General features: G+C 40.2%; 1 protein-coding gene across 3 annotated transcripts in view; it reads right to left on the reverse strand.

Annotated features, from left to right (window-relative positions):
• Nucleotides 1-16477, reverse strand: part of FHOD3 (formin homology 2 domain containing 3) — a gene marked incomplete at both ends in the record, with an annotated part of 399092 nt that overhangs the window by 8131 nt on the left and 374484 nt on the right. For 2 of the 3 annotated variants that reach the window (XM_082304477.1, XM_082304476.1), the window contains 3 exons: nt 6869-7030; nt 9328-9499; nt 12113-12136. In XM_082304477.1, the coding sequence (XP_082160603.1) occupies nt 6869-7030; nt 9328-9499; nt 12113-12136 (358 nt within the window). The remainder of the gene's footprint in view (nt 1-6868; nt 7031-9327; nt 9500-12112; nt 12137-16477) is intronic. The other variant, XM_082304478.1, reaches the window with a different exon arrangement.

A 16477-nucleotide genomic window follows, 5' to 3' on the forward strand; every position in this document is an offset into this window, starting at 1 on the left:
CAAAACAAATAATCTGTATCAGAATAAAATTCATTATAGAAATGACTCATAGATTCCTCTAAAACAGTGACTGGAAAATGAATTTAAGCCTCTCTCAAAAGCAATTTTTTTTTTTACTAGATTTCTAAACCAGGCTTTCAAAGAACCTTTTGTTTTGAAGGCTACATGATGGAGAACTGTACAGAATGGTGGGAATTTCACTGTCACAGTGACCAGGCAAGCACTCTTGAACAAAACTTGAGATATGAAAGATACAGTTTGAAACTCATGGAGACTGCCAACAAAATACATAGGTACTACACATTTGAACAGTTAAAAAGCTGAATGTCTACCCCTGTCTGTCAAGGTCAGTTATTTTAAAAGAAAGCTGAAAAATAAATGTAACGCACACCGTAAAGCAGTAACTGAACACTCATAAACAAATACATACCTACTTAGAAATGGTATTAATATCAACAATCACAATTGTATATGTCATCAATTGCAACGGACAAAACTGAAAATACGGAACCAGCTATTCAGCCTCATGCTTCAAATAAATACACTGATTTACAACTATTAAACCCCATGACGAGACCTATAGGTTCCTCAAGTAATCCTGCCTCTCCTGTTTGTTCTCCTACAGCTGTTGATGCTGGCCTCTGGCAGAGATGAGATATGGGACTACACTGGCCTCACCCTGATCAGGTACATCCATTTCTAGAGCTTACTGTGGTCAACTGTATTTATTATTCATTCATTAACTATTATGAATATTTTTAATTTATTGTTTGTGTTTTTATTTATTGTAGATCATGGAGTTTCGTTCTGTCATTTTTGCAAAGATCTTGCCATCCTAAGGATAAAGGAATGTATTACTTAAAAGGCATCCAAAAGACACTAGCTATCTTGGCATCTAATAGAGATAACCTTCCAGCTGCCAGAGTTTTAAGTGCTTTATCTCACATTCTGTTTTCATTCAATAATTAGATTTTTATTAACTGGGTATTGACCTTCTGAAGGCTCAGTACTTTGTGTGAGGACAAACAGACTTTGATACTGAATACCACTGGTGACACATTTACTTTTTCTAAATGCAAAGAATTGTTGAAAATGTGCATCACTAACTAGATTACTCTGCCCCCTCCTCTAATTCTAATAGGATCCAGTTACTCAAATCCTACATAATTAGTTGCAAATTCTAAGTGAAGTTGCTTGCCTTTAAAGCATTTTATATAGACTTTCTTCTTGTAAGGTTTTTATTTTTTAAAAAGCATAATTTCCATTAACTCCTGCTTTTAGTCAGGCTATAAATACCAGAAGAACAGTCTCCCTCCTGGTATTTTGGCACTTCTGCATCTTTTCATAGCCAGAAAAAGTAAGTGGAGAGACATGAAAATGAAAAATAATGAAAAAACAAAGAAAAGAAGAAGAAAAAGTTAACTGAAGCACGCTATGAACGCCAAACAAAATTTTCACACCTTTGAATTCAGATAGTCTCCCATCTAGTATTTTGTTTGCTTACAAACGTGTTTATTTCAAAGCAGTGCTGCATGTGTTACTAAAACTTGTCTAAAGCTTGTCTCCACGCCTGGTCTTTTGGCAGACCTCTTTCCCACATTTTGGCACCTCATGACAGTGTGCTAACTCTTATTTCACTTCTACTGAAGGTGGAATTTAGTATGAAATACCTGACCCGAGATGTTCTGTAGTTAAGTTTAATCCACCAGCCCTGAGCTTATTTGTCTAGGATTCAGGTAATCTCGACTCAATTCCTATCTTCTCCACAGTCTACTCGTATGAGTCTGACAGATTACTTGGGTGGTGCCTCAGGTCCATTTCTGCATAATGACTGTAAGAATTTTTTACTCCCTGCAAGTCATTATGCAAATAAATCTATAAATCTTTATGAGATGTTTCCATGTCTCAAGGGTCAGTCACAGGGTATATTATTAGGCTAACATGTGGTTCCAAAGCCTAATAAAAGAACAAGGCATTATCATGTCTCTCCTCTCTTTTTTAAACATCACAAATAATTTTGATCAAGTTGTCTCATTCGAATATTAGATTAAATTCTGATTCAATTATCATCTGCTCCAAACCCACTTCTCTAATTCAAATCTAAAGCAGATTTTCAATTTTAATAAAATCTAAGAGAAGTAAGAGTGCACACACAGAGAGGCACTCTGAGATAAAACAATGCGGGGGAAAACGAGCCTCTCACTCTGCAATGTCCTCATGCAGTGTCTCCAGTAGAATCCAATACAACCACCACTGTGCTGCTCATCACCAAATATTAGCCACACCTGGGCCCTACAGGACGGTTTACCATTCAGGGTCAGCTGAAGATCCAGATGCAAACAAAGCTGTATAGTCAAGCCATCTTTAAAGAGCTGTTTCCTCGGTGCAGTTATCTGCAGTTATTTGTTGGCAAGACCACATCAGGATCCCCACTCTGTGACCACTGCCTTGACTTTAGGGAGCCAGCAGACACATTTTCAAGCACGAGGGCTGCTAATACTAACAATTCATAAAGAAGGAGGAAGATACTACCAGGTTCATGTTTTAGCCTTAATGTAATCTCTAGTCAGCTGGTCTGGTTTTGCTACCCTGTGGCTTAATCAGCACTTGAAAAAGGTAACGAATCCTTAGGACTTTCTCTTGATGCTTTTTCAGAGCCCTGCCATGGCCATTCACAGAGGTCAGAAATCAACCCTGTTTGGCTCAACATTTCCAAGTATTGCTCTGCGTATGCCAGAATTAGTGCGAATACCTTCCATGTGCTTATTCACGATTACTAAACTGGAGTATGATTTTTCGTGACGCTGACTCATGGGAATCATATCATTCTCCTGAGACAGATCCATTCAGTTCAATGAGATCAACACAGAGACAGCACCTCTGTAAGAGTCTAATCCTCAGAGAACTGATTTAATGTTAGGGGATGGATGTTTTAAATAAACTGCCAGGACAAGAAGGAAAACAGCATTATCTTCCTATTTGTCTATTATGGAGTTTGAGGGGCATTCTTTTAATTAAATGTACTTAAGTAAAATTTTTATCTTATGGATGATACTGTCTTTATGTGTCTTCTGTTGCCTCTAAGCTGCCGTGGCTATAGGACCTATTTTTCTTCTCCCCCAGTTTGAAGCAACTGGCACAGGCTGATTCATCATGACGTGAAACTCTCATTTAGTGACAGGATTTTCTAAGCAGCCCTGTTCTTCTTTATATAATTTCTTCTCTTACCTCACTTCTTGCAATCTTCACAGCAAAGTCTGCTTATCTACCTTATATTATTTCTTTTAATTCAGCTCTTTGTATTAAATAACCTCTTTTCTTGACTCTTTTTTGAAATCTCAGTGGTATCTCATACAGAGAGTTTCATTTGTATTTCCCCAAATCCACTGATGCAATGCCTGTAATACTGGTCTGTAAGCTGCTAAAATTAACTTCAGCAATTGTATTCCTTGGAATTTGGACTAGCAAATAGAGTGATTCTTAAAACTTCCTTATCCCAATTTTCCTTTGCACTCATTGTTTGTTATGGCATCGTTTATGAAGGTCATCCTAACCTTATGGGAGAACCAGACAATCCTAATTATATTATTTTTTATTTCTTTGCTAAGTTGAACAGCTCCCCATAACGTTATAAAAACCTTTCTCACAGAAAGCTGCCCTCAGTCTTCAAGAACAGAAACAGTACATTTTCAATCTAATTTGTATTTTATGCTTTTAAAATATGCTGAACTGATATCTCTAGAGGCTGGGGTCTGTTGTTTACAGAACAAAGACATCAGAGAGAAAAAAAACCATCAGAAGCTTCCCATGGCAACTTGCCTTGAAGCTGTCTTTGAATGACCACCTCGAAGGGGTGACAGAGCATTTCAGTTTCTGTGGCTCATTCAACCCTGTGGCTTTCTGATGAGGCTTCTAATGAATGGATACAACTGTAATCTTATTTTCTCATATAGAACACCACTTCAGTATGTCTGGTAGGCAGGTCACTGAACACCCGTCATGAGGCAATGACTTCCAGTTGGTTACTGTACTTCTAAATGTCAAATTTTATCTTTAAAAACCTCCACTGTGTAAAAGTCTAGCACAGAATTAAGTTCTCTCTCTGCAGATCACAGGAACTCAGTTGTTATGCACTTATCATGTACCTTAGCTTTCTGTAGTCCATTTCAGCTCCCACTGAACAAATTCCTTCCTACTAGGTCTCAGGCGACTTCAGTCATATCTGGATTTATGTGACCCTTTGTATCTTCAACCAACACATACAGACGTTTCCATCTGTCTTTTGTTGGATGACTCACTGCCTTATTCCTCCTCCCAATTCATGGTTCTACTGATTGCTCTGAGAGTTCAAACTCTTCTACCTCATTAAGATCTAACTAAGCTCTCTGCATACGAGGTACAGTCACACTGCTCAACAATTACAAAAGGTAAAACGGTTCAAAGGAGCATGTCAAAATGTCTCATTTTCCCATTACAACTATTTCTTGAATTTAACTGAAGCTTTTCCATATTCTTATTTCTGTTTTCCCCTAGTTACAAATGACTTGAGCATCACTTGCTTTTTACTTCACATTTTTGTGTCTTTTTTAATGGCAAAAAAATCCCTCACTCATGAGAACCTTCTACCTGAACCACAGGAAATGTTTACAGTGCAATTGTGTATAAATCTTTTGGGTTTCTGATTTTGCTAAAAACACGTATCTCAGCTCAGGTTCACGAAAATCTTTGCTGAATGCTAAGTAAGCCTGACAAGATTTCCAGTTCTGCACTGAGAGCAATGAGACATATGCAACATGATGTATAGTGAAAATAATTCCTTTCAACTGAGTTTCGCTTTGATGTCCATGAATAGATTGAATACCAAGCTCACGACAAAAACCAAAGGATGTGTATGGGAGCCTGAAGATTGAAGGTGGCAAATCAAACCCATCAGATAATAGGGTCTCTTTGCTCTGCAGATAATAAATGTCATAGCGTCTGCTAATCCAAATCATTGAAGGATGCCTAAAAATCTACTTTCTAATATGTTTATGGAGGCCCCGTGTTATATTTCTATTTGGAAGATCTTCTGCTCATTTAACTCTCATCATGCATTGACAAGGGCTGGTCTCTGGTCATTACCTGGAGGTGCCATATTATCAGTCCAGCTGAGTGTATTTTAGAGCTAAACTACTTCATTTATTCATCATCCAGGTATATTGACTATCTATCAGAGAGAAACAGTTCCGTTAAGATATTCTCCTTTCACACATTCTTTCAGCACATCAGCTGAAAGTGACGCTAAACTACTGAACTGTATGTTTGTTTTGAAACTGCCTTTTAATCCACTTAAGAGTCTCATCCAGATCTTGAAGAACAAACAAGCAAAAGAGCTGGATTCTATCATGATTAATTACAACGGAAATCAGTCCCAGCCTAAACATTTACTGAATGCTTAATGCCTGTTAATGTTTTTACTGACTATAAAAGCCAGCTCCATGGAAAAAATATAGTATTATTATCATTATCCTGTTTTGTTTTGTTTTTTTTCCTGCAGCAAGTGCTTCCTTGGGAAAAAGGTACCTGGTAAAAAGCAGAAATCAGACTTTTTGGAGTGTGTGCATGAAGATAGCGTTGCTAACAGAGGAAATATTAGCATGGGATAAACCATGGAAATAGGCAAACGTACAGGAGGTTTATTTGATATGCACAAGCCAACTAGGGCAGTCAGCACGTGCAGAACACCAGAACCGTGTGGGGAAGTGGGTAGCAGCAGATGGTGATGCCACAAAGAGGAACGGCACAGTGTATGATGGAAAGACAATCCAGTGTCAGCTCATTTTCGTTGCTTAGAGTCTGGCTCATCTAACCAGAGTGTCCACTTTGCTTTTCCTCTTGCCACATGCAGAAGTCCCTTTCTTAGCATGTTGGAGAAAGTGAATATGCTTTCAGCACATGTTAGTCTATAGCAATCACTGCTTATACCAAGTGTGTTTGATCACCCACTATGTTAGAACAATTCCACAAAAAATGAAAATCCGTGTGATTTTTCACTCACTGTTGTTGTCTCCTCTTTGTCCTAACTTCCCAGAAATGCTAAAAAGATGGATGGAAAGGTAGTCAAAAAGCCACATATGGTGAATGACATTAAACACTAAAGTCTTATGTTCTCTGGGTACTTATCCTTCTCATAGTAATCGCAGTAGTCTCTGCACATAAGGAAAAAAAGAACTAGAAAGGTCATCACCTCTTAAACATTGTATTTAATAAAGCGCAAAATGAAATTGCTCAAACTCGGGTGCCGCAGCTCAGCCCTGTGGCCACGCTACGCTGTTGAAAGACCACCTTATAAATGTGCTACCTTTTCTTCCCAGTGGAAGTTAAGCTCCTCTATAAACACTTTGCGGCCAAGCAGCAGCAGACATTTTGTTTTCAGGGCTGTGGAAGGATGGTACACAGCACAAGAGAGAAAGATTTTAAGAGGTGAAATCTCTCAAACTACTTTTTGCTTTATGAATAAATTCAGCTACAGATACAACTATTAATCTTCATGCCAGTTCACAGTACCTTCACAGTCTCCATCTGAGGTCTTGATCTGACTTCTCTAGTTATGAATAAGTACTGTCATCAGAGAAGCTCTAAAGCACCATAAAACATTCTTCTTCCCTTACTGCTAAGGACATTTCAACTTCTGTAGAAGACAGAGTCATCCACTGCATACATTGTTTAAACAACAGTAAGAGGAATATACGCCAATCATTAAGCGTACACTCAAGCCACTATGAACTACCAATGCATGTCTGCAAACTAAAGACCTGGTTCCTACACTGATATACATAAATATTTGCACATTTGCTTATTTTGAGAAATTCAATAGCCATATACTCACATGACTTCCTATTTGCTCGTGACCGCTTCCTCTCTCTAGGCACCGCTCGCTGGCTTGGCACTTGGGTGGCGGACTTTACAATGCGATCCATGATCTCATCTGCTGCGTCATCTGTTGCATTAGGTGAATCGTCGTTGCCAGCGTTCCACGAACTGATACGGCCTGGAAAAGTCCAGCAAATGAATTGAGGGAAAAGAAGACAGAAGTCTCTTGCGTCACTTTGGTTTTGCAATTGGGTATTTGGGGAATTACAGCAGACAGCTCAGTCATTGCTACTTCAAATTGGCCAAAGTAGAAGACTCTGCCTAATGGAGAATATCTCTAAATAATACCCTAGACTCTCTGCTGTATCAGCAGAGACCCGAGAGCTCAAATGCAATTATAACTTTCTATTCCCTTCAGCCTCAGAGTCTTATCCTTGACCATACAACTGGCAAATATCTGCTAGAGACTGTCTATAAGCCAAGGACTGCTGGAGTGTTGCGTGACCATGTTTCCCTCTGCTCCTATTACACAGAGACTAGAAGACATGGCATATGTTAGAAATTGATGCAAATCAGCAAGACAGGTCCTTTGTACCAAAAGGGAGAACGAATCCATTTCCAAGCATCTGTATCACAGCCTAGTGCAAAGACGACATGAAAAGGGCAAAAAATGTGGTTTGACATATCTACTTGTCCTTTTCACAATGAAGAATTCACCTTCTCATCACAAAGCTGTATGTGTCCTGGCACAACTGTGTCTGCTCTGTTATGAGCGGAAAAGCAAGAGTCGCTGGCAAGCTGAAAAGCTAAATAAGCAATTTTGGTTAAAACCACAAACAAACAAGTGAGCCATGTCTCTGAACCCCATGGCTCTGGCACTCCTTACTCCGCAGAGCTGTGTCAGACACATCTTTGGGTTCCTCCACTACAGACTACTGTTCTGTGTGCTTTTTGTTTTTGAATAATTTGAAGGCTAGCATGCAGCGAGAACACCGACAGTGAGCTTTGCAAAAGAGCGGGTGTGGTAGAATTGCAAGCAGCTCAAAATTCACTGGCGAGGCCACTCTATATCACGTCCCCAATGTCAATAAACAACAGCTTTGATTAGCACTTTGCTCTGCTGCTTCTCTCCTGGCTCTCGTCAAGAGCAGTTGCATTACGATAGTGCTCCTGACAAGCTTCTGTCTGGCTCACCCATCCTCTGCCTCTGCTGTTCTTCAGGGGAACACAAGCTGACTGTCATGATCAGGACACACTGCTCAACAGCATTCAATGGATTACTTCAGCTATTCAGCTTGTTATAGTGCAGCTTAAATTATTTCATCTTCGTACTTTAGCAAGTTGACTTGCTGCTTAAACTGGGGTTGTGAAAGCTCTAAATTAGACAGGATCATGGTTTCAAGCCTTAATAAACTACACACACACAGACTTAGTGGTGGATGCTCTGGATGTGCTATCAGTGGTATCAAAAAAGAATCAAGAAAGTGTAAGATATCCAGATGTGAAGGGAAAAGAAATACCAGAACAAAAAAACGAAGACTTGAATTTTGGTGCATCACCTTTACTCCAAAACCATCGTCCAGGTATCACGTGTATGGGAGGGAGTGAGGGGAAGACGAAAGAAAATAAACTGGTGAGCCCAGTGTCTGTAAAATGATTTAGTATAAAGGAAGTGGTTTAGTGGCTGCTTAAATGAAGAGGTGTACCAGTGAATCATGTCTTGGACAAAAAACAAGGCTATCTCATTGCCAAGAATGGTTGTACCAGTGAGCTCTTGTGTCAGAGTATCAGGTGCTGGAATCGGCAGATTGGGTCAGGTTTTCATTTCCTCCCTGTCAGCTTTCAGAAATCACTTGTGCTGACATTTGGAAACAGCAGAGCGCTGTGGACCTCAGAGAAAGAGGTATCTGTCAGGACAGCAAGGAGATGCGGGGCTGTCCACAGCAGCTTTTTATGCTCCTAGGCTCTACTTAATCCACTAGCTTTGCAGTTTAGCAGGGAGGTGGTTAGAAAATTCACCATCTTTTCCTTCCCTTTTTCCTCTCCCCATTCATTTCTAAAATGCTGCAAGGCCCTTTCACTTCAATTTGAATTGCTACTTTCTACTTGCTTCTGTTGAAAATAAAAAGAAAACCGTATCATGGATCCCCCATTTTGCCTTCATGATGAGAACAGGAATAAAAATTGGGGTGCTAGTGGGCAGCCATGTTCACCAGGGTGGGGGGATAGGTATTCCTAACACACCCAGGCATTCCTTTGGCTGCGATCCATGTGTTAAAACTTCAGGCAAATTCTCCTACATCCCTGTGCCCCAACTGACCACCTCCAGTGCGGAAACACCACTGGGGTCGTCTTCTTCCCCTTCAACCCTTTCTGGCGTGACCTCTACGCAAGGGGGCCACGACCTGCATTTGGGCCACTGTGTGGCTACTGCGCCACAAGAAAGGTGGCCAGAAGGAAACTGCTGGCACTTACCTCGGCTGGCCCGGCTTCGAGTGCGGATCCCGAGTGCTGTGGTGCTTTCCCCGCCGACGGAGGAGGTCTTCAGCACGGCCTTCATGTTCTCGTGCTCTGCAGCGTCCTCGGCGTACTGCAGCCCCTGGGGCTGGCTCTGGCAGGGGGGAGAGGTGCTGGAAAACTTGCCAGACTGCGGGAGGAAAATGGATTTGTTGTTTTAACAGAAAACAGCAAGGAGAATGGGCCAGAGTCTCGACCGTGAATTGCAAGGAGAGAAGTGTCCTCTCGGGCTGGTTTGGAGTGCAGATATTCCCAAAAGAGCCAGGCAACAGTTGCTCCTCTCCCAGGGCATGCACCCTGAGCAGAAATAAACTGGAAACAGGGCGACGGCAGGGAGCAGCAGACAAAATCAGAGGAAAACCAGATGCATCAGCTCAAGCCTTATAACTTTGACCTTCCGTCTGAGAGTATAAGTTACAAAGCTTGCTTTGAAACCTTCGACCCAGGTTGGGCCTGATCTGGGGTCAAGTATGACACTGAGGTAGACAGCATGAGACCCAACACAAATAAGAAATTGCTTTTTCCTGTACCATCACCTTTCAGTAACAAGGCAAAACTGGGAGAGCAGTCTGGGAAGAGAGATTTTTCCCTCTTGCATTGCTGCACAGAAAACTCTCAAACTTGTCTAAAACACAAATACCTACAAGTAACCTTAAAATACACTACCAGTAACGCTGAAAAAATCCCTGGTCCCAAAACACCCAGCCAAATTATTTCATGGCCAAAACACAAAAAGTGCAGTCAGTAGTTAGAAGAACAAACAAAACCTTACAAGAGATTTAGGAATCTGCCCTCTGCTTCCCCAGCCCCCCCGTGATTTCCCTGTCACCACGACTACGTTAAAAACAGCGGCCACATTAGCTGGGCTTGCATAGCATGTGGATGCAGCAGCTCCACTGGTTACTGAGAACAGCCGTCTAGAAACAGATGGAAACAGCAGAAATGGATACTTTCTAAGCAGAAGAACTTGCATCACTGGGCGGCTCTCCCTTTCCAGCCTCTGCCTACAAAGGGCTGTGATGTTGGTATTCGATTCACTGCTCTTACCTACAGGAAGCCTAAAGCACATTTAAAATACAGTCCTGGATGCTGAAAAGACAGGCTCTGTCAACAGCAAACAGGCATCAACAGATAATAATACCCCTCGGTATTTTCAGTCATATCAGTCCAGCATCAGAAACTGAAATATGTTTTCTTTTTCCTTTTAATCTTTCTTACTCCTACCAATTCAGCACAGATGAAAGAAGGTGTGCTGCATTCACTTCTTCCTTTGCATAAAAAACAACATTAATTATTCACCTGACGGTATCGAGCCAGTCAGTTAAAGGGATGCAAACCTGCTGAGCCTTTCTGTCAGAGAATGGCAAATTGAAAGAAAAGACTGGGCCCTCCTTTCAGAGCTTTGATCGAGTCCCCAGGGCTGTCAAGACTGCAAACTGAAAATATTTAATCTGGAAATCAATGACAGGATGATTCTATTTTAACATAACAACTTTTCGGGGTAGGATAGCAAGTTAACTGAGTAGCAAAACAATAATCCCTACAAGGCACTGAGCTAAATATACCAGTGTGAGATTTATTTCTGATAGTGAGAAGTTTGTTTTCTTGTTTAAATATTAGCTTGCAACATTTTGATGTGGAAAGTGTGCAAGTGCTAGAGTATCACATGTGAAATTAAAAGACAGAGAAACATTAGGGAGAAACTTCTATGAAAGTGCATGCCATTTTTGCATTAAAAATACTCTTTTATATACAGTGGGTTGTAAAGGTGATCAATACCATCTCAGAAAAAACCCAAAGGACAAAGTCTTCGCATAACTGTTAGTTACTATTCACACAGGTTAGTTAAATGTTGGCATAAAAAGGCTAATTTGTGTAAGTTTCCTTCTGCGCCCCAAGCTATACAGCACAAATCATCACTGGAGGAGAAGCTCTATAGCCAGAAGTTTTATTTCACTTCCTTAATTTTCAGATGTTGCCATGGATTAATGACCAAGCCCCTGCCTCTTGAGCAAATGACTGCCATTATGAAACAGTGAGCATTAAGCCACATTGTTTATGTTCAGCAAATTGAAGAAAGCTCTAATGCTGAACAAAAAATGCATTGCACAATAGATGTTCCTCAAACCAATAAATTGTTTTATTATGAATATAGCTAGCACAGTATAGTTCTTAAATTATTTATTCTCCTTTATTCATTTTCAACATCACCTTCAGGAGCACTTTATGATAAATACATGAACTACTCCATGGCTAACCTCTGTGATGACTGAAGTATCTTATTCGCAATTCATCCAGCAAGGAGAACCATTACAATTTGCTTTTGAACACTTTATAAAATAATACCATTTGGACTTACGCAGCTTAATAATGAGTATGAAATTATCATGATAATCCGTAGCCCAAGGTAACTGATGATCCCCATAACATTCAGATCACTGATGTTTTGGGCAGTGGGGATACTTTGCAGTTTAGTAAACAGACATTAAGGAAATGAGGAAACTTAAAATTATTGAGGCCGTAGATCAGGATATCCTTATTCAAGAGAGCAGGTATGCATATGGTTAAAGCTGACTGTAAAAATGCATTCTTATGATTGAGCCAAAAAGCTATGAGAAAAATGTCATGGTTCATAATTCCAGTTGAGCAGATGGAGTTGAGCGGTCCTACTATCTGAGTTAGAAATTAGATGTCACAGCACACGAGGGACATGGGAATGACATGCTCTTTCAGAGAACCATACCTCAGCATCCTCTTCTTCATCGGTCTGCCACCGGAAACAAAGGACAGGGTGAAGAAGGACAAACAGCAAGATTTAGGAAAGACAGTATGGTCAAACCACGACAGAGTAAGAGGTAACCATGGCACTGTTTATGCAATTATAGGAGGACATAAAAATACAAAGCGTATAAGGAATTCATTCCTTAGACAATCAGCTTGCCTTTTTTTTTTTTAATTGTATGTAGAACAGACTGTCACTCTCAGTAGGGTATATAAGAATTTCCTGATTTTTCTTAGAGAAATTATGAACTGAGACTACCCCTAACCCATCCTATTTCTCTCCCTTGAGTCATGTGGTTGCTTGCCCACTTTTTGCCCTGTGGAAACTGAGAGCACTAGGAAGGACGCCTTCTCCTTTCTCCAGCTCTGTTGAGCACAGGGAGGTCCTGGCTTCTTTTTCTTCCAGTGCAGAGGTCAGCTTCTTGGCAATTCCTTTTCTCTACACTTAAGTGCCTGTTTTAATTCCTTTTTTAAGCTGGGGCTTTTCAACTTCCAATTTAAGAGAGCACTCAAATCAAATGCTGAATAAATAGAGTAAATGCTTAAAGTTCTTCAGTAGCTGCACAATATCAGATCCTGGAAATCAGAGAGATGCAATTATCCTTTGTCACTCAGGGCTTTCACCCTCTGTGACAGCAGGCATGTAAAACTATCTTGACAGTTACACTACATTAAATGCAATGGGGATATCAAAATATTGTGGCACATGGACTGTTCTTAAATTTGGGGATTTACAGGGAATTAGCAAACTATTTAGAGCTGTGTTCCCAAATGCCTGGGGAATTCTTCATCGGGTTGTAAGATGCTCCACATGGAAGGTTCCCAAAGTAAAATACAGTTTCTCAAGTATCTGGGCTGCTTGTTTCCATAATTTTCAGTTTGCTTATAAAGTGCAAACATAGCCCAGAAATTCGATGCATTTTTTTATTTGTGGGTTTTGTTTTGTCTTTTAGAAGAAGCATTCCACCAATTCTATTCCCCTCCCTAGTGTTACTAATACATATTTTTGACCTTATCTCCATCTCAGCTATGATTTCTGTCTGGGATTGATACATTCTGTTCCAGAAACATTCATCATTAAAAATGAAAGCCTGATTTACTTTGGCCCTCAGCTTAGTTTCACCACAATCTCCATAAGAAGATTAGCTGTGAGAGTGCTGAGCAGCACATTCACATTACTTTTTAAGGGTATGTTTTATTCAAAGAGTGAGATGCTTATTTTTCTTTGGACACAGTGGCACTGACAGAAACACAGGCAGATGTTTTGCAGAGGGACCTCGGCAGGTATGTTCCCTTTACATTAAAAAGATCCGTTTGTTTTTTTTCATCCCCCGGGGGGCACAGAGTCACACCATAAAGCAATTCTTCTGAAGAAGGCCACTGTTCACTTTTTGGCATAAATAAGAAACAGAAAGCAGAAGAATAGGAAGTAAGAACATACTTGTATTCCAATCCATATGTACATCTATCTAATAAATAAAAGGCAGAAGGAGAGCAAATTAAGCTAAACAATATGCAAAAGGCACTCAGGGAAAGGTGAAAGAGCAGAGCACATACATTACAAAGAGTGTACTCCAAACAAAAGTGTATTATATTATTACTTTATACCAAGCTAGATTTTTACAGGGAAAGTCCCAGCTGCTGGCCTCCCTGCCCATTTAATCTAGCTAAAAGCGATCTGCTGTGGACTTATTTTAAGGGCAATGTACTCCTCTCTGACTTTGCTCATCTCCAGCACCCAGGGCATTACTATTCCCCTTCCTCCTGCTCTGGGTGGAGAGGGCTCACACCGAGAACCACTGTCCTTTTACACCCAGGGGTACTCCAGTGCACAGGCAGAGCAGTTCACCATCCCCATCACGTTTCCACGCCTGGAGAGCCATTTGCCCCCAGCAAATACTGACAACAGGAGTCAAAGTAGCAAAATAAATAAATCAAACTTGTGTTCCACAAGGGAATCTGCTCTCACCCAGGTGTGTACATTCTGCCTTTTATTTCCTTCTTCATTTCATCAGTATAAACACACTGAGAAACGTTGATAAATTAGGAAATTTTTAACATGTAATATTACCAAAAAGCACTGAATGAATATTGCTATACTGAATACCTCTTGCAGGCACAAGATGTTAATTTTAAGAAAAAAAGGCTGCTTGATTCTTCTGTTATCCAGTACTGGATGTTGCAGGACAATATGAGATTCTCCCTTCTTCCCTCCCTCCCTTCCTTTATCTCTCCTTCCCATTTTTCCTTTAGGCTAGCATTGCTATGCGGTGGATTTGCCGTTTCAAAATATTATTTCTATTACATAGCAATTTTGGAATTGAAACTCTTTAGGTACTGTAAAAAGCAGAGCTTCATAAATCTGGGAGACAGATGCTTATATTACTATTATTAAAAATCATTAAGAAGCTCAGACTTGTATCTATAATTGCATTTCTTCCCTATTTTGCTTGCTTGTTATTTTTAGTGTGCCTGAAATGAGTGCTATCATTGGCTAAAGCCAGATATAAGGTTACAGAGACTAGGCAATTTTCCCTGTGAAACTGTTCTCCTTTTTTTTTTTCCTTACCCCTGCCTCCATCTTCCTCTCCCTTGCAGACAACATTCAGCAAGGTTTAAACTGACAGTGCCCAGTCCACTTCAGCTATTAAAGAACATATAAACATAAAGATATCTGTGGTAAAACGTTGAAAGAAAGACTGGAAACATTCCCCATCATGTTTCTCAGCCCTACTCCATGTGAGCAGTTGCTGAAGCTGATGCAAGTTCTCCACGCGAAGAGCCAGCAGACTCTCTCCACGCAAAGAGCCAGCACCCCTCTGCCTTCCAAGTCTGCAGGGGGGACCAAGGTTTAAGAGATACATGCCTTCTCGTTAAGAACTGGGATGGTTCTGGCTTATTCCTTTCCCATTTCTGCTAAAATCCCTCTTCTTCTGCCTAAAAGCTATATACTGCAAGGTGATAAAAATGAGATCCTGAGGAAACTTTCAAAAGGACAGGGAGGTAAATATGAAATAACTGCACAATCCTTCTAGGTCACCAAAAGCAGAAATTAAAATTCCATATGTCTACTTCTTATTAGAGTTACTTTCTACAAAGAGTTTCTTTCCAATGTCAAGATCTAAACTTTCTTCTATCAGTGTTTTGTAACTAGTTGAACATACTGTCAATGCATTACTGATATATCTTCCCTTTCCAATGCCTGCAAATATAAAACACTAAGAAAATCAAGACCAGATACAAACCACAGCCACCACAAGACTACAATAAAACTCCCCTTTTTCATCATTCCTCACATAGAAATATCTTCCATCCTGCTGACTTGGAAACTTGTTTTGAGGTAGATCTGACTTTGAAGTTGTTAAAGGAAGCTGTGACAAATAGTCTGATGCAACTTTAATTCTGTTTTACCATGTACTGCAATCAAATGAATGGTAAATGAGGCCATATTACTGGGCTACAGTTAAAGAGATTTAGTAAGTCCTGAAATAACCATCTGGCCACATGAATAACTCCCTTAAAGAACATCTCTATAAGGGGAATTTTAAAGAAGGTGTTTTTTTACTCCAGCAGGCTTTTTGGTTTTAAGCTAATAGGACCATTATATAATTGTAAATTAGGGATAGGCAAAAAATGCTCCCTTTCTGGTGACCTGCAAGATATTTTTAGGTGGAACACTAGCTGTCAGATGGCATTTAATTCTTGTCAAACCTCAACGCTACCTTGAGCTGAACAAGACACCTTATTCCAATAATACGTTTTTCTGGGAAAGGCCTAGCTGCCTCCTTTCTTACATTTTCAGAAAGCGGCCATCGTCCCTGGCTCTGCTCCTCACTGTCAACCCTGAGCCTTTTTCTGGTTTGAAAGGGTCCCTTCTCTCCACTGGCAGTGATCAGATTTGCTTTTGCCCTCACGTTTCCTGCAGCAACAGGACATAGAGGAGCTTTCTGTCCTGCCACAGCCAGTTCTTCTGGACAGATAATACTGAAACACTACACCATACAGCAGGAAACAGTAACTCCTTCACATCTCAGTATTTTTTAAACTAGGAAAAAGTACGAGGAAATAAACATTTCAATTTACTAATCTCTTTGGTTAATGCCATCTTTTAGCTCCTCTAGAATATGGCAGGAAAACCGAGAAGCAACTGAAGAAAGTGATCTCAGTTCCACAGTGGTAGTTTTGAAAATTTGTATGACTATATTATACCTTTCGTGTAAAATCAGAGCCTCTTCCTTAACCTGAGGCTAGACCAAAAGGAAAATCTTTTGAGATAATAATACAGGTTTAACATTTTCTCTAGAGGGGCAGATTTCCAAATTTAAAG

This window comes from Platalea leucorodia (genome assembly GCF_965183815.1).
Source record: "Platalea leucorodia genome assembly, chromosome: 1".
In the NCBI taxonomy this organism is placed as follows: domain Eukaryota; kingdom Metazoa; phylum Chordata; class Aves; order Pelecaniformes; family Threskiornithidae; genus Platalea; species Platalea leucorodia.